Source organism: Dendrobates tinctorius, unplaced genomic scaffold, assembly GCF_039654945.1.
Source record: "Dendrobates tinctorius isolate UK_male_01 unplaced genomic scaffold, ASM3965494v1 ptg000257l, whole genome shotgun sequence".
Classification (NCBI taxonomy): domain Eukaryota; kingdom Metazoa; phylum Chordata; class Amphibia; order Anura; family Dendrobatidae; genus Dendrobates; species Dendrobates tinctorius.
Window position 1 is genome coordinate 11,262,711 of NW_027361924.1, and position 23,746 is coordinate 11,286,456.

The 23,746-nt window shown below is 40.1% G+C and overlaps 1 protein-coding gene across 2 annotated transcripts; it reads right to left on the minus strand.

Annotated features, from left to right (window-relative positions):
- Positions 1–2,375: 2,375 nt before the first annotated feature.
- ATP2A1 (ATPase sarcoplasmic/endoplasmic reticulum Ca2+ transporting 1) lies at positions 2,376–19,933 on the minus strand. 2 transcript variants are annotated; one of them, XM_073558693.1, is made up of 23 exons: positions 19,574–19,933; positions 17,030–17,047; positions 16,780–16,862; positions 13,885–13,989; positions 13,260–13,398; positions 12,613–12,693; positions 12,452–12,537; positions 12,063–12,360; positions 11,811–11,977; positions 10,253–10,341; positions 9,674–9,776; positions 9,089–9,220; positions 8,365–8,490; positions 7,682–7,900; positions 7,198–7,533; positions 6,868–7,088; positions 6,527–6,729; positions 6,326–6,411; positions 6,021–6,154; positions 5,812–5,929; positions 5,549–5,666; positions 4,761–4,801; positions 2,376–2,923 (listed from the first exon to the last, which is right to left on the minus strand). In XM_073558693.1, exons 1-22 carry the CDS (start codon positions 19,689–19,691, stop codon positions 4,797–4,799), a joined length of 2,985 nt encoding a protein of 994 aa, XP_073414794.1. In that variant the 5' UTR covers positions 19,692–19,933; the 3' UTR covers positions 2,376–2,923; positions 4,761–4,796. The 2 variants fall into 2 exon arrangements, with proteins under 2 accessions (XP_073414794.1, XP_073414793.1); XM_073558692.1 differs by lacking the exon at positions 4,761–4,801.
- Positions 19,934–23,746: the final 3,813 nt, after the last annotated feature.

The window sequence follows — 23,746 nt, forward strand, 5'->3', positions numbered from 1 at the left end:
TGTACACTATGAAATTAAAAATCCTTCCTTTAGAACAAAGAGAATTTCTAATGAAGGAACTTGCAAAGTTGCTTATTTTTACAAACACTTTGCAATTTTACAGAATTAAAACGATGACAGAAACTCTTTAATTGATTCCATTGCAGAAATCGCCCATATTTCATCTGAATCTTGGTTGCAAATTTTCAAATCAACATGTGGCTAACCCGAACCCTAACTGTAGCACGGATTTTATATTGCCCCTACGCAGGTTGTGCCAACCTCTGGAGGCATTTTTGCTATCTGTGTAAAATAATAATAGTAAAATAAGATTTATTTGCTCAAAAAATGAGTTATTCAACAATTCCAGAGGAGCAGATGTTAGTGATAAGAAGAGCCTAGATTCAGCAATACCGTATCCAACAGGACAGAAGAAGAAGAATCAACATCTTTGAAATGTGGTGCTGGAGAAGGGTGCCATCAATACCATGGATGGCAAGAAGAACCAACATATCAATTTTGGAACAAATCAGGCCAGAAATGTCACTGAAAGCAAGGATAACCAAACTACGAGTGTCACAACACAGCTGTTGGGTGATCCAGGACCGGGGGCTCCATTCCTGGCCATAACACTAGGGGGCACCCCTAGGCTCGCCTTGTTCCCCAGGATACTTCAGATGGCAAAGACGCCGGAGCCTCCTCCCTTGCCTTATCTCCTAAGATAGAAGGAGGACTGTTCTCCCTCACCCAGGGAAGACGGGGCGCTATTGTGAACCTCAGTACACCAACCTGACAAACAGGGCAACAAAGACAAGGGGTAATTGATAACTCCACACACACAAAATAGTTACTCACATATAACAGAGGAACCCACTGGGGTGTGTAGGAAGGGGAAGAAACCAAAATAGGGAAGGATAAAGAATTATCAAACGTACAAACCAAACAGTCGCATATAACCCCTCTAGTTCTCCTCATATCAACTTCTCTCCCTTCTTTAGCCATGCAGCAAAAAGCTAACTCCGAGGATTAGTATTAGAGCCCACATTATATAGGGAAAAGGAGTGGCTAACCGAACACAGCTGAGAACAGGGATTTCCAACATGACCGATTAACCCCTGTTCTGCCGGAAGAAATGAACACGTTTAATAAGACGGAGAAGTGCTTCTTCTCAGCTCCGGTATAGGAGCAACCGGACGCTGCGGTCTTTTGGCTCCGCTCCGTCGCGGTAACCCTCTGACAACAAGTTTCCTTCTTTGGAAACATCATAGGAAGAGTGCTGTCATGGTTTGAACGGGGTTCTTGCCCTGCACTCACAGGGTTAAGTGTATGTGGCCTCTTTCTGGATCTGGGAGGGGTATTTATACTCACTCTTTACCAGGGTTCTCTGTCAGCTATACTTTTGCCCTTGGCTTAGTTTAAGTGACCCCTGTGCGTTTGTGCCTTGTGCCGTGTGCATGCTTCTGTGTTTGATATCTTGGCTTCTGACCCAGTCTGTCCCTGTTGTGCGCCTGCCTGCCATTTCTGTACCGTCTATTGCCCGTTCTGGTTTACTGATCTCTTGCTAACTCCTGACTATCCGTTCTGCCGGCTGATTCGGTACTGTGTGCCTATTTTCCTGGTTTCTGACTTCGGCTACGTCTCTGGTCATTCTCCTGTCTATGCCCCTGATACTTCTGCTGTCCGTACGGTTGTGACCCTTAGCCTGTCCCTGACATGCCTCCTGTCTAGCGCTCTTCGGCGCTTCTGTTTGTGCTATACCTGCTGGTAGGATCCTTATTTCTGGCCGGCATTTCTCTCTGCTCCTGGTCCCTCTTGGAGACCTGCAGCCGCCTCCGCCCCTTGGCAGTCACGTGCTTCAGGTCCTGTTTGCCTGAAGCATACATCTCCAACGCTGATGCCCTACTCCACAGGTAGTTTAGCATAGTTTGTTCTACTCAGGACACGCTCACTGGTTCAGTGAGCAAGTGCAGTGCGGTGTTCCTGACACGAGCAATCACTGGAGAAGGACATCATAGTTACAAGAATAGAAGGAACAAGGTTAAGAGGTAGACCAACAATTCGATGGCTTGACACAATCAAGATAACGGTGGAGAAGACCCTGGTGGACCTATCTAGGCTTGCACAAGATCGATCTTCCGACAGAGAATTTATTCATCAAGTCGCCATTGGCTCGAGATCGATTAATAATAATAGCATTGACCTTTTAGACTTTGCGTTTGCTCCAAACCCTGCAAATACACTTTGTTGCCACAACTCTTTCTACCTTGCTCACTTCACTGTGTTATGTGATGGCACAAATGCTTCCTAAATTTAAAATACACTTTGAAGCCCATTGAATATAAGATGCATTGTCCTCCCCCCCCCCCCCAAAAAAAAAAATAAATCACATTTAACAATTCTTAGTTTAACTTATTATTTAATTTTAATAAATAGCTAGAACAGTTTTCTTTGGTTTTTCTCGCTTCCTTTTTTTCTTTGCTACAAGCTGCAACTCCCTCAAAGGGCTGGGATCAGGATAACGTGACGCTGCAATTTACAAAAACACCGACTGTGGCTTTCACTGATGGAATAGAGTCTGGGGGCAATGCATTCTTAGTCCGGGTATTCTCCAGCTATATGACATTTTCCTTCATTTTAACGGGAGAAATGGGAGGGGAGCGCTATAAAAAAAGTGGGCAATATTGGAAGCAAAACTTAAAAGGTATGTTGGAAACAGAATAACAGCCCATCAGTAACAGAGCCCTTGCAATCACTCCTGGCATGCACCAGGTTGTACGGACTTTGGGAAGACAGGTGGAGATTTGGCAGTGATGTGTCGTAGGGAGACAAAAGACGAAATCTTAGGAAGGGACAGATACAGAGAAAAGTCTCAATGGATATGTGGGCTGAAATCTGACGTGTTTCAGTAAAAAGCTGAATTCCTTTTACTGATGGATTTCTTTCTCTGTCAAAAGAAAAATAATTCAATTAGAAGATGTTTTTTTAATGGCAAATGTGCTTATTTATTTATTTTTTTACCAGAGGTGTTTCTATTATTCCTTTGAGTCATAATGAAATTATTAGTGGAGAAAACACAGAAGATCGCTCTCATTTTTCACTCTGTACACACACACAATTGTATATAAATATGTATAATGACATATTTATTAGACAAACCAACGCTACAGAAACACCCAGAATTGCCTGATATTAATAGTATCCCGTGCAGTGAAGGTGTTTACTGCTGCTTTGTCCTCTGGTGTCGGGATCATCTTCATTGAAATGTTAGCAATTATAATGAGCGGTCATTTTTTAATACTTACCATAAATGTGACTCGGCATACATTAAGTATTGTAATTTTCCCACCATGCAGCGTTTTTCAGGATGCAAATTGTTAAAACTACAGCATTTTTACGGTATCTTTTTTTGTATTGTCAGTTTCTTTCATGTACTGCTGTAGTCTTGCCAGCAAAATAGGTATTCTGAATGTTATTAACAAGAACCAATTTTGGAAAGCTTATATCCATCTGTTGCATATTTTGCTTTTTTTATGTTGTTGCAGCAACTTGTAAGTTGTTTTACAATATCAAGCCAGCCACGAATACATATGATGGATTTCTCCCATCATATGAGCAGTGAGACTACACACACATACAGCTGTCCGGCACCATATCTGCAGTGCCACGTTTTGTAACGTATGTCCTCTAGGAGCCCGTAGTATGGTGCCTTTATTCTTTGCTACTTATAGGGTAAGGAGAGGAGTAATGCTAGGGATGACAGGCAATGATTGTTAGACATGATGTAATGATTGGCTTAAATGGCACGGAGGAAGTATACATAGTAAGTGATGTTAGGTAATCTATAATGATGATGGGAAGAAACATTGTTGATAACAATGTAATTTATTAATATATGGGACATTTTGATTAGAAATTATTAACATTTCTATTATTGTTTTGTGTTAGAGGTGTATAAATGTATGAAAAAAAGTGACTAGTTATGTTTTATAGTAGTTCATCTAGAAATGAGTGCTATACTGAAGTTAAAGGGTTTGTCCAGTGAAAACAATCTATATGGCATGTCATAACTTAATAATTGGTGTGGGTCTAACCACAGCAATCTCCACGATCAACAGATCGGTTATTTTTTTTCCGTAATGGGTCATTTCTGTCCTTGTTATAATTCTCATCCGCCCCAGAGGGAATGAATGGAGCAGTGATCAAGCATGCGCATTACCGTTTCATTCTAACGGGGATATAAGTGCCCCGTTCTTCCTGATTAGTGCCGTCTCAGCAGTTAGATCCCAAACGATCAATACGCTATCAACTTGTTCTCACTGGACAACCCCATTAAAGAAACATTGCTGCCTCACAAAACTTTGACATGTTGGTAGTTTTGATCTGTGAGATTCTGGTACTGAGATCTCCACGAGTTGCTAAAGTGAAGGGGCAGAAATGCTCAGTTGAGCACAGTACTCCCCCAAGACTGAAGGTGAACTCCATAAATAGTCTATAGCCCATTTGCAGTTTTGTAGAAGTCAGTCCCAGTTTTACTCTATGATGTGTTAAAATTTTCGTGATCATGAAGTTTAACTGCAACTGGGAAATACAAATGTTCAATATTAGAGCAGGAACAGAGAATGATATCCATAGAGAACAGGACGTGACAATTTTGCACAATGTTGTAGGAAAAGTTAATGAAAAAGAGTAAAGACATAAAAAAAGCACGATGAAGCTAAATGAAAAGGACAAATGTCAAAATGGTACAGAATGACATGTAACACATGCAACGGGGGGGATACCTGTTAAACAGGAACAGGGAAGTTGTGAGGAAAGGATTATGCTATGGGAAAGGATAAAAGAAATACCAGTTTAATGTGAAGTAATCATGAACTCAAAACAAGATAGTTATTAGTAAGACTGCATCAGGTCCATGTATTCTGATTTATATACTGAAGTTTATGAAGTCACCAAACACTATAGCAATCATGGATTCACTTAAACGATCTTGTACCCATATTCACTTTGTGCTGTGATTGTAAAGTAAAAATTCATATTATCATTGTTGGATATTGCATTAATCCAGATGTCTTGAGAGTCAATGGCTGCCATAATGATTATATCAAGGTCATGAAATAGTGGATGAAAAAAAGGATAGCACATTTGCTCTTAGGGCTGTGGAGTCGGAGTCTGTGACCATTTTGGTGGAGTCGGTAACAAAAAAGGACCTTACTCCGACATTTAAAATAAATGATACATTGGGTACAGTAGTTCAGTGCAGGATGTGCTGTAAATTGTTTCATAAGAATTTTGGAAAGTTATGAAATGTCCTATAAATGCCTGTTCTTTTCCTGATCTCAGGATCTCGGCTTTTAGTTCAGATGAATGTGTGCTGCATTTTATGAGCATTCTCCATAGTGAACCAGGGCTATGGAGTCAAGAGTCAGAGGTTTGGCATACTGACTCCACATCCCTGTTTGCTCCATATTTCACTCTTACTTTTGGTAGGTAAATTTGCTGTAGACATTATAAATCCATATGTGATTGAATTCTGTAAATGATCTATGGTAAAACAAGAGATAATTCTTACCTTCAAGGTAGTTACGGGCAACAAATTTGAGAAGTTCATCCAATAGGATGACAGGGAAAGAAATCTTCAGGACAACCAACCACTTAGTAATATCCAGAGGTGTCAACTTGAAGATCATCTGCAGGGCAAAAAGCGGATGTTGGGATAGGAAAGCACATCTATAACTCGCTAAATCCATTACTAATAATTTATTTCCCAATTGCCAACATAATCCTGAGTACATTTTTCCATTGAGTGGTTGTACTTTAGGTTATTTTACTCACTGGAAGAGGATCAACATAAAGGATCAGGAAATGGAGGGACATGGAGAGGCAGATGGAGCCCAGTAGCCAGATGTTGACCCATGGTGGCATCCTGATTAGAGACTGGTTCTCTGAAAGACTATTGTTAAAAAAATAAAATAACTATACAAGTGAAAACTGGACAGGAGGACACAAGAATCCATGGCAAAATACATGCAATATCAACTTACCTGTTAAGAGCATTGCACATCTCAATGGTGACCAACACGGACAAAGCCATGGTCATGGGAACTGGAGACTCAAAGATTTCACAGTCATGGCCTTCAAAGTCAGGATTGTCTTCTGTGCACTGCATGAAATGGCTCTGAGAAAGGAAGAGTAAGACACAAGGTCAAATAAGACGTAGGATTTCAAGCTGAGGCAGAAGAAGACATTATTCTGGCATTAATATGAGTTGGCAACTATAGCTGAAATGGAGACATGTTTACCATGTTGAAAATTATTGTAATAAAGATTATGGAGAACAGATGCTTACCAACTGGTAGAAAGTCACCATAGGTCCATCTTCAGCACACATGAACCACCAAGCAGCAGCACCTACAGTGGCAGCACCCACATAGCCTGCAAGGAATCAACATGTCTTGTAGTTAATTGGTAAATGTTGATTTTTTTTTTTTTTAAAGAAAAATAAAATGAGGTTGTTGTTTTCTTCAGTGTAAAATGTTTGTAATATCACCTCCAATGGCCATGTAACGGAAGAAGAGCCATCCACTGATGAGGGGTTCCTTGGGGCTACGGGGTGGTCTATCCATGATGTCCAGATCAGGGGGATTGAAGCCAAGGGCTGTAGCGGGTAGACCATCAGTGACCAGGTTGACCCAGAGCAATTGTACAGGGATCAAAGCCTCAGGCAGACCCAAAGCAGCGGTCAAGAAGATACTGTGTTATTAAGAGTATGTTGCAATCAGCTTATGTTTTCCAACAACCAAGTTCACAATGGTATTATATTACTATCACTATCTAAACACCTCAAGAACAAAACAGTTCTCTAGCAATAAATATAGATATTAAACTCACCAGACGACCTCTCCTACATTGGAGGAAATGAGGTAACGGATAAATTGCTTCATGTTGTTGTAAATGGCACGACCCTCTTCTACTGCAGACACAATGGTGGAGAAGTTGTCATCAGCCAACACCATTTCAGAGGCTGTCTTAGCTACTGCGGTACCGGAACCCATAGCAATACCAATCTCAGCTTTTTTAAGAGCAGGGGCATCATTTACACCATCACCAGTCTGTTGGAAGTTACCAAAAAAGGTGTGAGCCAGAATGGAATAAAAAAAAGGAATAGCCGAAGTATGTGTAGTCATAAATGATAACTCCTACGTGAATAATTTCACCCACCATAGCTGTGATTTCATCAAAGGACTGCAGGAACTCAACAATCTTGGATTTGTGAGTAGGCTCGACTCTGGCAAAGCAAGAAGCACGTTTGCAGGCATCTCTTTGTTCTGCTGGTGGCAGATCATCAAATTCACGACCAGTGAAGGCACGTCCTGATACATCATCATCCTCACCAAAGATGCCAATACGACGACAGATAGCAATAGCTGTGCCCTTGTTATCACCAGTGATCATGATGACACGGATACCAGCTTCACGACAAAGCTTAATTGAGCCCATGACTTCCTTACGAGGTGGGTCCAGCATACCAACACAGCCGACAAATGTCAAGTCAGTCTGTGGAAGAATGAATGTATCGTAAGAAAAGTAGTACTTCATCTTGGTGAATAGACGTGATGCTAACTCTAAAGCATGATTATAAATAAGATAATAATGAAATGATGTCTTATCAGTAGTGCAGCCAGTTTGTCTCTTAATATATTACCTCATAGTCCACAAACTTGGTGGCGTCATCGAGAACCATGTCTTCTCTTTTTGGTGGGGTGTCTCTTGTAGCAAGAGCCAAACACCGCAAGGTGTCTCTTCCTGTGCCCCACTCCTTGATTACAGTCAAGATCTTCTCCTTGATGGCTGAAGTGAAAGGCACACGTGTTGTGCCCACGCGTACATAGTTGCAACGGTCAATAACACCCTCTGGGGCACCCTGTAGTTTTGGAATAAAAGTATAAATACGTAATCTACAAAGATTATTCAGGGTCTTAGCTTAATACGCACTATAGCTCTTGGCTAGCTCTACTTATTCAATTTTTGTTTTGGCTTCGGTTTACAGAATTCTTGTACAAAGTTATTGGGAAAATATATTAATCATTTGTACCCCCAAAAAAATGACCCTTTGGGTACCATGCTCTGCACTGTTTTTTTTTTCGTTTTTTTTTTCTACCCAAAAGTGAGCATAGACAAATGTAGGTGTAATTCACACGAAATTGTGTGTGGTTCATGGTAAGTCTCCTTAAAGTCAGCGTAAGTAAGAAAGGTATCTAACTTGTAATATGCCAAATCAATCATGCCAGGGGAGCCAATGATTTATTTGGCACATATTCAGATATCATTGCTGTTTTACTGTTACCAAGCATTAATAAACGTGCCCCAATGTAGCTCAGCTTTTACCTTCACAAACATCTTGTTACCCACTGCAGCACGGGAAGCTTTGGCGGGTGTGCAGTAGACAGACATGGACTTCCTGTCACGGGAGAACTCCAGGGTGAATTCTTTCTTCATCAGCTGTTTGATAACCTGTGAGAATCGTTTTGTTTTAGATTTTTGTGATACAATAGAAATATTGGGTGATTTTCACAGTTTTGACACAAATAGATATTTTTCATTAAATAGACATTTGCTGTAGTTCATGTTTCAAAAGCTATTTCATCATTCATAGAACAGAGAAAACCTGAACTTAAAGCCATATCTCAAGATTCAGAGACACGGTTCTAAGTTGTGGTACTTTAATACCACAATGGTATGTGTTTGGGACTGTGTGTCATGGGATCATTAAGGACAGCATAGCTAGAAGGGAGTTAAGTTTCTTCTGCATGACGAGCACAAGGCAGGTGTGCGGTATACAGAGTTCTTGATACTCTGCTTCCAGCTTGCTGAGTGCTACATAATTAGATTTCTATAATGGTAGAAGACAAGCAGCTGGGGCTGTTTGTCACCACTGGCAGTGGTTCTAGGAAAGTAGAAGGTTATTTCTTCTTGTGCTAGAGAAACATGATAAATGTAGATTCAAGTTCTCCAGGGTTATACATGTGATGTTATACAGTACCAAGCTTTATAGATGTGTACAGAGTCTCTCGCAACTTTGTTTTAACAATGTATGTCTTCCAAAACTTACAGAGTTGCAGGCATTGGCACGCTCTACTTTAGACAGACTCTTCACATCTGTGTTAAATACGTTCATTTTCTCAACAAGGGTAGTCAGAGCCGTTTCAGTGGCCTCTCCAACCTTCTCAAACACTCCTTTAGACTAAAAAAAAAAATCATTTATTTAAAAAAAAAGTTAATGTATAGTAGTTTACATGCATCCTTCAAAGGTTAATACGATCTTTTTTGAAATTTCTAACTTAAATGCAGCAATAGCAAGCAGTGCATAGAGCTTGTATTTTCTTCTTCGGTCAGTTTTATTAGAGTACTCCAGTTTATATCAGTGTCAAGAAATAAGTTATGACCCTTGCATGATTGTGAGATATACTGGAGGCAGGGACCATGTAAGTATGAGTAGTAGAAAGTGCAAAATAAAATAAAAACTATAGTATGTAAAATAATAATGTTGATGAACACACAATCTAATTAATTTTAGTGGAAAGTGAATCGATAGTTTTATTATTCCCAAATCTTTTAACTCATGCAATTAGTGTTAGATAAAAAAAATCTAAGCCTTATCCTTCAAAAGTGAAATTCTAATTATCTCTGTGTTTACCTCGTTGAAGTCAAGAGAAGAGTCATTGCAAAGTGCACAGATTGTGGCCAATTCCACTAGCCCATCATACTGGCCTGCCTTCACAGTCTTATCATTCTTCATACTGAGATGACACCACAGAAAGAAAAGCCAGCCCAGTGCAGGTGGAGATGATAAGGAAGAGTAGTTTATGAAAAAAGTGAAAGAGAAGTACGATGACATGCGAAAATGAAGGATGGCAGCAGTGACTGAGAAAAGGAAAATTATAAAGACAAAACAGCGGCAGTGGAGAACATATAGAGAAAGGTGGTTGATGAGAATAGGAAACCAATATTGGCCAGTTTTATTGATGCGTATTACTGGTTCATTTTTGCACTCGTGTTTCGGGCAATAGCTGTCTAAAATGATGTCAGTTTGGATTAGTCCTGACAATTCAGACTACTCTTATATGTTTGCAAACATATGCCTCTTATATACTCAGTTACGTAATTTGCTGGATGTAAGTTTTAGTTTAATGAAGGTTTTGTGCTGCCAAATATTAGGGCTTCTACACAGTTATTGGAGGTGGTTAGTGACAATTTTGAGAATATTTAAACTTACACTTCTCCTTCTGGGGCATAGGTGGATCCGGTGATTGAGAACTCATTCAGGGAGCAGACATCGGCCTCAACTTTATCAATGACAAACATCTGCAGGAAAAAAAATATTTTATTTCAAAGATGTATTAAGTAAAAGCTTAATGCATTATGAACCTTCCACTGGATTTCTGAATTATTACTGATCATTTTAATATTGGGTAAAAACATTTAAAAAAGGATTATAAAGCCAATTAATGTGGGTTTTCAGCATGAATATACTAGCCCAGGGGCCACATGAGACTGTGAATGTTGTGGAGGTCTGAGTGAATAGGCAGAAATTAATTCTGCTCAATATTAATATTTAACATATTAATAATTATTTTATATTAATTGAATCACTTAATATTGAGCAGAATTAGGTATGCTGACATCCTCCTATATTCCGTTTGAGCTCGCACATAGCCCCTTCTATATACCGTAAGAACCCCAACATAGCCTCCCCATGATCAGCAGCATGAGACCCACATAGCCTCCCTATGTCCAGCATGAGACCTTACATAGCCTCCTCATGAGTGCCCCATCGCCTCCCCATGTCGTCTGTTATTAATCTCTGACAGCGGTATTTAAAATGATCACGCCAGAAGCCTGTCACAAACCCCGCCCATCGGTGCCCTTGTCACATGATTGCGGAGTGCCGATGGGTTGGCATGACAACCATGGGTCTGCAGAAGAACCATGTGCTTGTCATTGCGGAAATGCTATGAACGTCGTAGCAGACGATGATTTTTGCTACACATAGCAGGTCTGAAGCATTGCTATGTGTCGTACAAGCAATCAGATTATTTCAGCTTCAAGTCTAAGGAGATTATTGAAGCCAAAATACACATATGTGATATCGCTGCGTTTAGAAATGACCGACATCTCAAAATATTAAAAAAAAATAATCTGACCGGTAAACGGCATAACGCAAAATAAAATAAACGCCAGATTTACTTTTTTTTGTTCACCGCAACATTGCAATAACAGACTATCAAATAATCGTATGTACCCCAAAATAGTATCAATACAAATGTCAGCTTGGTGAAGAAAAAATAATCCCTCACCCAGCCCCATATCCCCCCAAAAAACGGAGACACTACGGGTCTCGGAAAATGGCACTATTTTTTTTTAAATTTTTTTTACAAACTTTGGATTTTTTTTTTACCAAATAAAAAGGAACTTGTACATGTTTGGTAGCTGCGTTCTCATATTGACCTTTAGAATCATAATGGCAGGTCAGTTTCAGTGTTTAGTGAACATGGTTAAAAAAAGCAAAAAAATCAATTATGGAATTGCACTTTTTTTTGCAATTTGACTGTACTTGGCTTTTTTTCCCCATTTTCCACTACGCTACATGGTAAAGTGAACGTGTCGTTCAAAAGTATAATTTGTCCTGCAGAAAAACAAAACGCAAAAAAAGAAAAAGCATAAACTGAAAATCCCAAGGTCGTAAAGGGATTAAAAATGTATGCAGTTTGTATTAAAAAATGACATCGCTATTGCTCTTTCTTCTTCGTATATAGCCTACAGTATAATCGTACCCTGCAGACGGACATCTGGTTGGTGGTCAGAGTACCAGTCTTATCAGAGCAGATGACTGATGTGCACCCAAGTGTTTCCACAGAGGGCAAGCTTCTGACAATAGCATTCTTCTTGGCCATACGTCTTGTACCCAAGGCTAGGCAAGTGGTGATTACAGCGGGGAGACCTGTATGCATAAAGAGCAATGAGTTAATGTATTGAGAATATACTATGGTCATTACCTTTCACTAGCAGAAGTAAATGAAGCAAACCTTCAGGAATAGCAGCTACAGCCAGAGCCACGGCAATCTTAAAGTAATAAATGGCTCCTTTGATCCAAGAGCCACCATGGATGGGGTCATTGAAGTGTCCAATGTTGATCAGCCATACAGCAACGCAGATGAGGGAAATAACTTTGGACAGCTGCTCTCCAAACTCATCAAGTTTCTGTTGAAGTGGGGTCTTCTCTTGTTCTGTGGCTGCCATCTCGTCACGAATCTTACCAATTTCAGTGTTGGCTCCAGTGGCAATGACAACACCAATAGCCTTTCCAGCTCCTACATTGGTACCCTATGAAGGATTAGAAAGACATTCAAAACTGTCTAATAGAAAAAAAAAAACAACAGAAATTGAAGGATAGAAAAAGAATAGAAATACTTACGGAAAACAGCATGTTTTTCTTGTCCTGATTGACAGCTCTGGGGTCAGGAACAGCTTCTGTGTGTTTGATGACAGAAACAGACTCTCCTGTAGAAAACACAAATTTTGGGTTAGGAATTCATAAACTACTCTCAGCTTGTACTTGAAAGGGGTTCAACGCACCTGTCAGGATGGACTGGTCAATACGCAGGGTGGTGGACTTGATGCTGACGAGTCTGATGTCAGCTGGGACTTTGTCACCAACTAGGAATTGAAGAAAGGCATAAATGTAAGCGGCATTAGTCTGCCTTGTGTCTACAGTACTGCACTGTATGTGTTCATAGTTCTGGCCTGACAGCTCTATTGCACCTTTTATTTTACAACAGAAGGTGGTTTATCCATTGAATATTCTATTTTTTGTCTTGGTAGAAAGTGTTTGCAAGCAACAGAGCAGATTTTATATTATATACTACGAAGACTATAGATCCAGAAGATATTGATTGCTAATAAAAAAGGCATGCTAATGGCTTCAATATAATTTTGAATATATGTATTATTATTGTATAATGGTAATGAAAAGCCTGACTTACGATTTATAATTTTTTTTTTTTGCCACTAATTGTACTTGAGCCATTGATGAAGAAGTCTCAGAGTGGAAAATAGAGGAGTCGGAAGTTTGGTTTAATGACTTCACATCCAACTATTTAAAAACCCTATGGCTAACTTGTGGATATTAGGAGATAAAGGCTAAAATGTGGGAAAGGAGTTCAGGAAAGAATACAATGGAATGTGTTGTCAGCCATATAGATGTCAGCGCCACAATAGCTCACCTGCTACCTCCACAATATCACCAGGCACAATCTCTCTTGCCTTGATTCTTTGTACCGATTTTCTGTCACTGCGGTAAACTTTTCCCATCTCGGGTTCATATTCCTTAAGAGCTTCAATGGCATCTTCAGCATTTCTTTCCTACATTACAAACAAAACTTTCTTAGGGCTTTATTACCTGGAAGCCGACTTAGTTATTAACGTTTCGGAAGTATTATAATTTTACACTATATTTGCGCTCATAGGTTTGTTCAGACTTCCAACATTTGTGGTCAAAGCGCAGATCGCAATATCTGAACAGGCCACGGCTATCCTGACCCAAACTCAACAGTCTCATATACAATATGTCTATACCTACATGGTACAACTTTTGTCGCGTTTGGGTCAGGAGACCTGATTGAATTTCAGAGCTGTAAAAATTTGGTCTGTTTGTTTTATTAAACACCATGGATTATTAGCTAATCAGATGATAATTATCACCCAGTACCATTTATATCCTTAAAATTTTAGAATTTACTTTCAAGGATTCTATCATAAGTGACGATTTTAAACAGAAAAGTATTTGGTTGCAGTTGTTTAATGCGTAAGAATAGCTGTCCAGGTCTATGTTAGGTACGGCGGTCTTACCTGCCAGACTCCTACAACAGCGTTAGCGATGAGGATCAGCAGGATGACAAAGGGCTCCACAAAAGCTGTGACTGTCTCTTCACCTTCTTCAAACCAGGCCAGCACCTGCAATCCACACACCGTCATCATTCTCCACAAGAATAGTTCATGTTTATACCTATATTCTTTAAGAAAATTGGAAAAAACACGGCACTCGATGAATAAAAGAGAGGTGCACAAGTAGGGTATCCAGCCCACTATAGATTATAATGGGCTGGATAGATTGAATGCCAAGTTTTTACTATAATTTATTCTTTAAGGCTGTCATACAATCTTTGATGCGGGAAACAACTGAAGTTGATTCTAAAAATTTTATGTTCTCATAGTTGACTCTACATATTCTCGTGTCCTTTTTAACAATTGCACGCTATGGTTTACAGGTCCTATTTTCAGATTTTCACATTAGTCGTACAATTATTGCTAGTGTTCACCTCAAGTTCCTTCCATAAATGAATGGTACTTGGAAATGGATAGATTTGTCAGTTGGAGGAATTGACTGCTGAAAATTCTGGTAACTCAGATAAATTTAGGAAGATCTGGTGTATTTGGATTTTATTCCAGGACTCACCAGTCTTCCATAAGATATTTCATGTTGGCTACACGTCTGGGCTGAGCTAGGTTGGTGCTGTGGGATACAACTTATGGAATATTACTTATTCCATGCTCCCCTCACATTTTGCCTCCCTCCCACTTTCCTTCCCGTATCTTTCCTTTTCTTTCCTCCCTTTTTTTCTTATATGCATCTCTTTTTTGTGTTTTTTTGTTCTTCCTATGGAAATTTTTGGTGCCAAGTGAAGGTTTCCTTTTGTGTATGATACCTTCATAACATGATGTGTTGCCATGATCTATTTGACTTTACATAAGGCTTTTATGCTTTCAGAATTATAAGGAAGCCCTGTGTGGCCCATATGTTTTGCCTATACCATAGCAACAATTTTTGGTTGCTTCTGTTTTATATGTAAGATCTTTAAAACTGACCTTAATAAAACAGATTGAACATAAAATGAATAAGCAAAAGTGCTCAGCCAGATACTGCTCTGTTCAAAGGCCTAAAGGGAATCTTTCACCACATTCGACCTATGAAAACTATAAATATGGGCATACAGGTTATAGACTGCTGAAAAAGTCTTCCCTGGGTCCCTCAGATCAGATGCCTTGCTTTATTTAAAATAAGCACTGGAGGCAGAGTTATCCTGAACGCAGCATCCTGCCCAGAGCCTGGAAGATGTCATTTACACAAAATGATGAAATATGATTTCTTAACAACAAAGCATCTGATATGAGGTGGCCTTGGGGGACTTATTTCAGCAATTTATAACCTGTATGCCCGTATTAATACTTTAGATAGGTCAAATATATTGACAGATTCCCTTCAAGATAGACTTGCAATTGAGGAGGAGGTGGGCAGTGATTGGCTAAACACTTCAGCTGTGGCATTTCAGTGATTGGTAGGGGTGGTGCTGCTGAGATTGCTACAATCAAAACTCATGCCATGTCTTTCTGACCTGTTAAAAGTTTTGTAAAAGTACAGTTACCCTTTAAAACCCCAAACAACCATATGTGGACATTTCAACATTGGCTTTTACCTTGAAGAAAAATAATGCTTGCTACAGCAAGTAATCATTTTTCTCATATGTCGTATACTGTATAGTTAGAAGTATGTTGCTCAGACCTTTTGGACTGTGTAAACCGTAATGATCACTTCATTTCTCAGGCTACTTTTTGTTTTGCCTGTCCAGAACAGTGGAGTTCTGAGTAGAGCTGTATCACAGCAGAACACTTGTCATTATAAACAGCATCTTAAATTACATTAGAGTAGATTTACAGCTATTTTATGGGGCCCTCCCATACTTCATGCAGCTGTTGTGCTTGCAAAACACATAGCCACCCGGGCCTGTCACTCAGAGCGGCAAGGAACACCCTCTGTCTCCCCTGACCTCCCCCTCTCTTGTTGGGCCTCCTCCTTCGCTCTAACAGCAGCTGTCTGACACTTGAGCTGGCCACTGGCTGGATCAAGTTATCTTCAAGACAAATTTAACCTGCAGAATGTGCCGCTCATTGGGAAAAGAAAAGGTCAGGGTTAGAGCCCAGTTAACCCCTTCACTGGCCAATATCATGTGTGTTCTTAAAATCAACCAGTTCTATGCTTTTTGGTCTAATGGTCATACACTTAGTAATATTCTGCAGAAATTAAGAAGAATCCAGGTATAAAAAAAATACATTATATGTATATATGTGAAACCTGTCTGACTTGGCATACAAGGAGTGCCTCAGTATTATTTTCTGCATTGTGCTATAGGATAGTCAATACGTGTCTACAATTGTAAGGAAGTGTCAATATATAAATCTCCAAACTATACAATTATTGGACTCATTATACCCTGAATTGTATGTGATGATCCATCTATTCACTTTCTGGCTTTTCTTTTGTTGCACAACTACTTGCAATAGCCGTACGTATGGCTACGTGACTGCGTGATAAAGAGACCGTGTGGGGAGTGTTCACATTAGGGTTATGAGCTAGGAACCGCCTGTTTTTTGTTCGGTAACAGGTAATCAGTATTTCTCACCACATTGTGATTTTCGTTATAGATAATCTAAATCTTTCAAGATCACTGACCACCAATTAAAGAAAGGCTTTGTTTGCATAAAAAAATATAGTAAAAAAGCCTTTTTTCAACTGTAGGTGGAATTAACATTTTAATTTAGTTTTGCAGTACAGAAGGAACAAATATGCATCCAGTATTGTACATATATTTTCTATATATAATGTATAAAAAAGAGTGCAACAGAGCGCTCTTCTATTCTAGGACATTATTATTATTTTTGCCATTTTTAGAGCTTTAGAGTACTTACAAAAGATATGATGGCAGCCAGCAGCAGAATTCGGACAAGCAGATCTTCAAACTGTTCTATGACCAGTTCCCAAAGGGATTTTCCTGAAGCAAGGAGATAAGTTTATGTCAGCCATGAATACTGTTGTAGAATTGTTGGCAGACTTTACCATTCATTTGCCATAGATGATGCCAGCAGATACCGTTATTTCCACCATGCACACCTCACACTTTACCAAATTTTGTAAGATATTAAAGTAAAACAGGCTTACCCTCCTCAGCTGGGAGCTCTGGTCCACGACAAAAGCGGCAAAAGAGAGAAAAAGGAAAAAAGAAACAGTCATTTATTACTATTATAAAGGTCCATCAATGCATACACTAAGCTTGTATTTGCAATTATTAATGTACCCTGAAAATATTTACACTGTTTATTGTGGACCTGGCTTCAATCCTGAGGCCTAAACTATTGTGTAATATACATAAGTGAGTAAAATAAATATCCTAAATCCTTATACACTTCACCTTCTTCCTTTACCTAATATGAATTATCCTAGAAAACCAGTATCTGTTCTGACAAAAGTTCATCAGCAGAACTAGGCTGATATATGGCATCAAATGATCATTTTATGTGTGATTTTCTAAAGTGGGAAATTAAGGGCAACATAAGAACAGGTGCCTTGTAACATAGGTAGTGATTGAGGACGAAGCAAATGCGCCTTGTAACATAGGTAGTGATTAAGGGCGAAGCAAATGTACAGTCAAATGACCATGTTGATGTGTGTGCGAGAGGCTATCCTGGGGGTTATGTGACAGCTTTATAAATCCTGCTGTCACATTGTGTCACGCAGATACTATGTGTGATCCTCCTGTAACGGGAACAGAATGCTCTCGGACATGAATCTCTGGATCTTGCACCACACTGTGATGTGGGCCAACATATGCTGCGCTGCGAGCCCTCATGTGCCCTTTAACCTACTCGCTTCCAGAAAGAGTTCAGCAGAATTTATACACCGTGATATAAACCGCGTAATACTAAATAAATCATTTAATGGCTTAGAAAATCACTTTTAATTATTGTAATTTGCGATCAAAAGGATAAAAAGAAAAGATAAAACTTGTGATATACTGTCCTCTGTGCTACAAGAGAAGCAAGTTTAAGTAGAAAACATTTTACCAATGGTTGTAACTTTATATATAATTCAATGCACGTCTGGAGCTTTACTTAGTCCTCCTACTATAGTATGCCCTGCTGGCCACCAATATGTCTATATATAGTGATGGATGACTTATTATGAAAGTATTTTGGGGAACACTGTCTGACATTGAGAGTGGGAAGACCACAGGAAGAAGGATCTTGTCTCTCAGCAGTTTGCAGCCTGGGACTCTCTTGAAGGACAAAAGTGAGATGGCTGTATAAGGAGAGTGACATCATGAGCTGGATCCAATGCCCCAATACATAAATACTTCTCTCTGCCATGTGAAAAGCCTTCTAGGTTGCAATGCATAGTGTTTGATATATTACAACACCTATATGTCCCCTTGCAGACCATTATGGAGATACCAGTATATGTTTAATGTCATTCTGTGCTATACATGTCAGCTAATATGCACAGCATGTGCAGTATGCAGAACTATACATTACACTTGGCATATGTCCTTCCATGTACATCTATATGCCAGTATGAGACATTTTGTAGACTAGTATCTAGTAGCCGTCATCTGATTAGTGACATAAAAGCTAAAACACACTAATAAATGTAAATTTGTGCAGTTGCCAAATCAACACAGACCTCACTGTTGGATATTCTGCTCTACCGGCTCATGGAGCTTTCAGTACAAGAATGTGACATTTACAGAGATCCCCTCGTCGTCCCCCTGGACTAGTAAAAGATAATCATAGCAACTCTGTAATAGCTCTGTAAGGGAAGCCTGTTTTGTATGTGCAGGGATGTAGTGTAGAGTTGTATACAGATAAAGTCACTACTATATTTATCATTTATAAACCTTACTAATACAGAACTAAGAAGCATCATGGACAAGATAGGAAGGAGAGTACATATCTCAATATCCTAATACTGGACTACTGCAGACAACAGTCTGTCATTCACGGCAGGGTGACAAGAGGCACAGAGCAGATGTTCTCAACTTCACAGGCATTTCAATGCAAAGTACATCACTTAGACTTCTAAAAGTAAGATCTACAGATATGGCTCAGCCTCTCAGGGCCCCGGGATTCAGCCTACAGATTACTAGACACGTCTACTAAGCGTACAGCCCAGACTACCTAACTCTAATTTAGACATTCATTTTAATCATCCATTATATCATCTGTACGTGTCCAGAACATACATGATATTCAGCCGCTGACGTTTTAGTAAATCAACAGTGTAATACTTAATAAATCAATATTGACTTAGAAAATCAGTTTTCATTATTGACTATAGAATAACGTTGACAATCATTTTATCAGATTGTGTTGGAAATATTTAATTTCCTATTATCGATTTATAACTTGGTTGGATTAGTACGATGTGAGAGTGCACATTCAATAACAGTAACTTCCTTTACCAAGTTTGCTTTTTGCACAGTGTTTATTCAATAGCTGCTTGTTGTACTTGTGCAACATCGGTTGTCTGATCTAGAAGTGTGAGGCATGTGTTACGAAGTTGGTCAGAGTACATTTGTAGCCCTGTATGAGAAGTGGGATATGTGCTGTAATCGTATAAATTAAACTAACTTTTTCTATTATAAAACAACATAGCTGTAGTATATGACAGATTTCTAGCAATATATTATGTATAAAAAAGTTGACATACCATTGGGTCCAAATTTTTCAAAGTTCTTCTTGACTTGATCAAGTGACAGACCTGTGTTTTCATTGACCCCAAAATAGGCGAGGCATTCCTCTGTGTTTTTGGTATGTGCGTCCTGCATCCTTCCCTTTCAGCCCTGCCACAAAGGGCTCACCTTGTCCTTAAGAGAAATTGGTCTGTTTCCCCCACCTCTTGTGGTTGACAGTCTTTAATGGTCAGGTCTCCCCTTTTCTGCAGCTGAGTATTGCAGCCGATTCTCCCTCAAGAGCCGACCCGTGGCTCAACAGCTCATCTCCTGCTCTGTCCTTAGCAGGAGACTGGATCACCCTTAACCCTGGACCCCACACAGAAGCTGTCAGAGAGAACCTTTTCTGGAGAGGTGCTTATAAGAGGGTTAGGAAGCCCACACCCCTACCTTGCATTTTGATTGGTCATGGGTAGGCCTTATGTCAGTTCATGCATTATCACCCTGTCCAGCCCTTTACAGAAAGGAGACCCTCTTTGGTTTTTTGTTTTTGCTGACTTGATATGAGCTTTGTAGGCGTTTCACACAGAAACACTCACACACACACGAAGCTGTCACTCAAAGTCCAGGACAAGCTTGTAAGAGAACCCAGTGGGTGTCCCTCCCTCAGATCCCATCCTGGCAAGCTGTTGCCTTTCCCCTTCCACTAAACCCATTCAAGTTATTTTTGTCACCTGTCCATAATTGTTATATATATTCAGACGACGACTACACACTCGTTGCTTGTCACTTACATAACCGTCCTTGCTTTTATCTTTCTTTTATCACTCTTGTAAATACCTTTAATTGTTTCAACCAGTTTCCTGTCCTTGAAAAAGATTTACCGGCATGTGCACTACACGGTCATAATTTATGTATAATTAATTACAGATGATTATATTTTTTTAATATTAATTCTTATTGTCACCATACAGTTAGTACTAATTCATCCACTGATTAAAGTCTATAGTGTTTTTATTTTTTTGCAATGCAAACACAAACTATTTACTCATATCCCTAGTTAAACAATTCCAACGAAGAGGAAAGAATGCCAGCGCAACTGTAGCGGCTGTTTGATAAAGGAGTGGTGAAATTCAGAAAAAATATTGGTATCCATCTCAAGTTAAAATTAGAAGCCTGTAATATAAACAAAAAATTGTTTCCGTGATGGTAGTATGGCAAGTCATGGTCCACTCGTTTCAGGCGAACTCTTGCTTTGACAAAGGACGCCGGAGTGGGTCTGAAACGCGTATCTATAGCATTTCTGTCTAAACCATGTTTTGACGTATTATCATCTTGGAATCGATTTTTAATAGTTTACAATAAAGTATTCTAATGTTAACTGAGCTGGATACCGCTACTTTTTCTGAATTTCACACAAATCCAATGCATTCTCTTTTTACTCTGTAGTTTTTTAGCTATTTTTTTTTTCAGACAGCTAAACCAATTCAAGACTTTTTGAGGCCTAATAGTGCACTGACCTAGTTTATGAGCTCTGCCATGCAACATCATTTTAAGGCTAGTTTCACATTAGCGTTTGAAGGCGCAGCGGACGGTCGCCGTGAACCTCCGCCCCCTGTCGCGCCTCCTCCGGTCAGCTCCGCCTATGGGCGCATACCGCTGCATGCGGCCTGCGTACCCTATCTTTAGCATTGGGTGCGCAGGCTGTGATAGCATATTCACACAGTATTTACTCTCTTGAAATTTGTATGGTCAACAAAAGATACTTTTTGTACAAAAAAAAAAAATTGTCGCCTGATCTGTCTTGTAGACGTATGTTAAGATGTATTATATAGGGTGTGTTTTCTCAGTCGCTTTTTCAGGGCTTTTAAGCTACTAGTAATGTGAATACCTGTCAATTGTCTGCCGAAGGGTCATGGACATAAATGAGGACTTGTTTTTTTTTGAGAAATAAGTTGAAAGTTTTCTTGATGGCATTTTGGGTTACATAGTATTTTTTAATCGCTTTCAGTTTAAGACTAAGTTAACATTTGTAATGTGCTCTACACTAAGCATTTAAGTTGAGGATCTCGTGAAAATGCCTAAAGAACGCAATCTAGACAAAAGAAAATATCAATATAATGAGGCAGATAGAGTCTCTTTGGATTGTGTATGGCCACTGTTCCAGCAGTGTCTGTCTTTTTAGCTCATAAAATAGTGGTTGATCACAGTTGTGTGCATGCCTGAAATGATGCAAGTACAGAGGCCTAAGTGAGAGCTGGAAGGCAACATGTTGAGGGGTGGAAATGTGTATTAAGCCATTGGCCATGGCAAGGGTGCACAGAGGCCAAGTGGATATGCAATAGTATTAAGTTACGTACCGGTAACGGTATTTTTCGGAAGCCCATGACAGCACCACGAGAGAGGGGATCCGCCCTATAGGAACAGGAAACCTACAGATACAAAAAGGGCGGCACCTCTCCCACGCATCAGTTGGATTACAGAGCTTGAGAGGCTACCATGGTTAGTACACAACATATAATATATACAACCTATCTACCCTATTTACCAGAATTATTTTATACCATCTCCCACATAAGGTGATTTTATGAACAATCTTCTAAAGGAGTGCACCCCTATATGTGAACAAGGGAGGGAACTAAGTGTGCTGTCATGGGCTTCCGAAAAATACCATTACCGGTACGTAACTTAATACTTTATTCGGACTCCCATGACAGCACCACGAGAGAATTACAGAGATGTAAACTAACTTAGGGAGGGACTACAGCCTGCAGCACCCTTAGCCCGAAGGTGAGGTCTGAGGAGGCACCCATGTCTAACCGATAGTGGTTAAAAAAGGTGGAAGGAGATGACCAGGTGGCCGCCTTACATATTTGATCAATTGATACTCCAGATCTTTCCGCCCAGGATGATGCCATGGCCCGAGTGGAATGCGCCCTCAGATTCTGTGGAGCTGGGCCGCCACCTGCTGTGTAGGCAAGAGAGATAGCCTCCCTAATCCACCTTGCTAATGTGCGTTTTGATACTCTGTATCCTTTCCTGGGACCTTGGAAGGATAGGAATAATGCGTTCTCCTTCTTCCAAGGATCCGTGGCTGCTAAATATGTCAGTAAGCATCTCCTAATATCTAACGCCCGAAGTTTCTGCTCTTTAGGGTTGGTTGGATTAGGGAGGAAGGAAGGCAGAACTATCTCCTGTGTCCTGTGGAATTGTGTTGCTACCTTGGGAAGGTATGCTGGATCTGGCCTTAGGATTACTCTATCCTGTAAGAACTCTGTGTAAGGGGGCAATCTGGAAAGTGCCTGTATGTCGCTCACCCTACGTGCGGATGTTATCGCTACCAGAAATGCTGTCTTAAGAGATATAACCTTTAGTGAGGCGGAATCTAAAGGTTCAAACGGACTTTCCGTCATGGCTGTAAGGACTAAGTTTAAGTCCCACGGCACGCATCTGTCTTTGTGTATAGGTCTCGATCTGGCCGCTGCTCTGATGAACCTTGCTACCCAATAATTTTTTGCAATATCACCTGCAAACAGGGCCCCTAAGGCTGAAACTTGCACTTTTAGCGTACTTGTGGAGAGACCCAATTCGAAACCTTTCTGGAGAAATTCCAGAATATGTTTCGTGGGAATTCCGTCTCTGATGTCAAAGTGAAAGGTGGACAGGAAGCGTTTCCAGGTCCTAGCATAGATATTAGTGGTAGTTAATTTTCTGCTTTTTAGGAGGGTGTCAATTAAGTTCTTGGAGAACCCTCTATTTTTTAATAGTGACCTTTCAAACACCACGCCGTCAAATGAAGTCCCGCTACTTGTGGGTGGCTGACTAGCCCCTGGTAGAGGAGATCCGGAAGGTTCGGCAGTACCCAGGGATCGCATACCGACATGGTCCTCAACCACGCGAACCAGGTCCTCCTGGGCCAAAAGGGGGCAATCAGTATGACTTTTGCCCGATCCTCTCTGATCTTCCTGACTACCAGAGGAAGAAGATTCAATGGTGGGAAGGCGTATGCCAGAGAAAAGTCCCATCTTATCAGGAGGGCATCCACCGCCAGGGGATCTTCCCTGGGGTTCAGAGAGCAGAACAATCTTTCTTTTCTGTTTTCTCTGGTGGCAAAGAGGTCTACCTCTGGCTGACCCCATCTGCGGACAATCTGGTGGTAAATATCTTTGTTCAAAGCCCATTCTCCTTGTCTTAGAGCCTTGCGGCTTAAA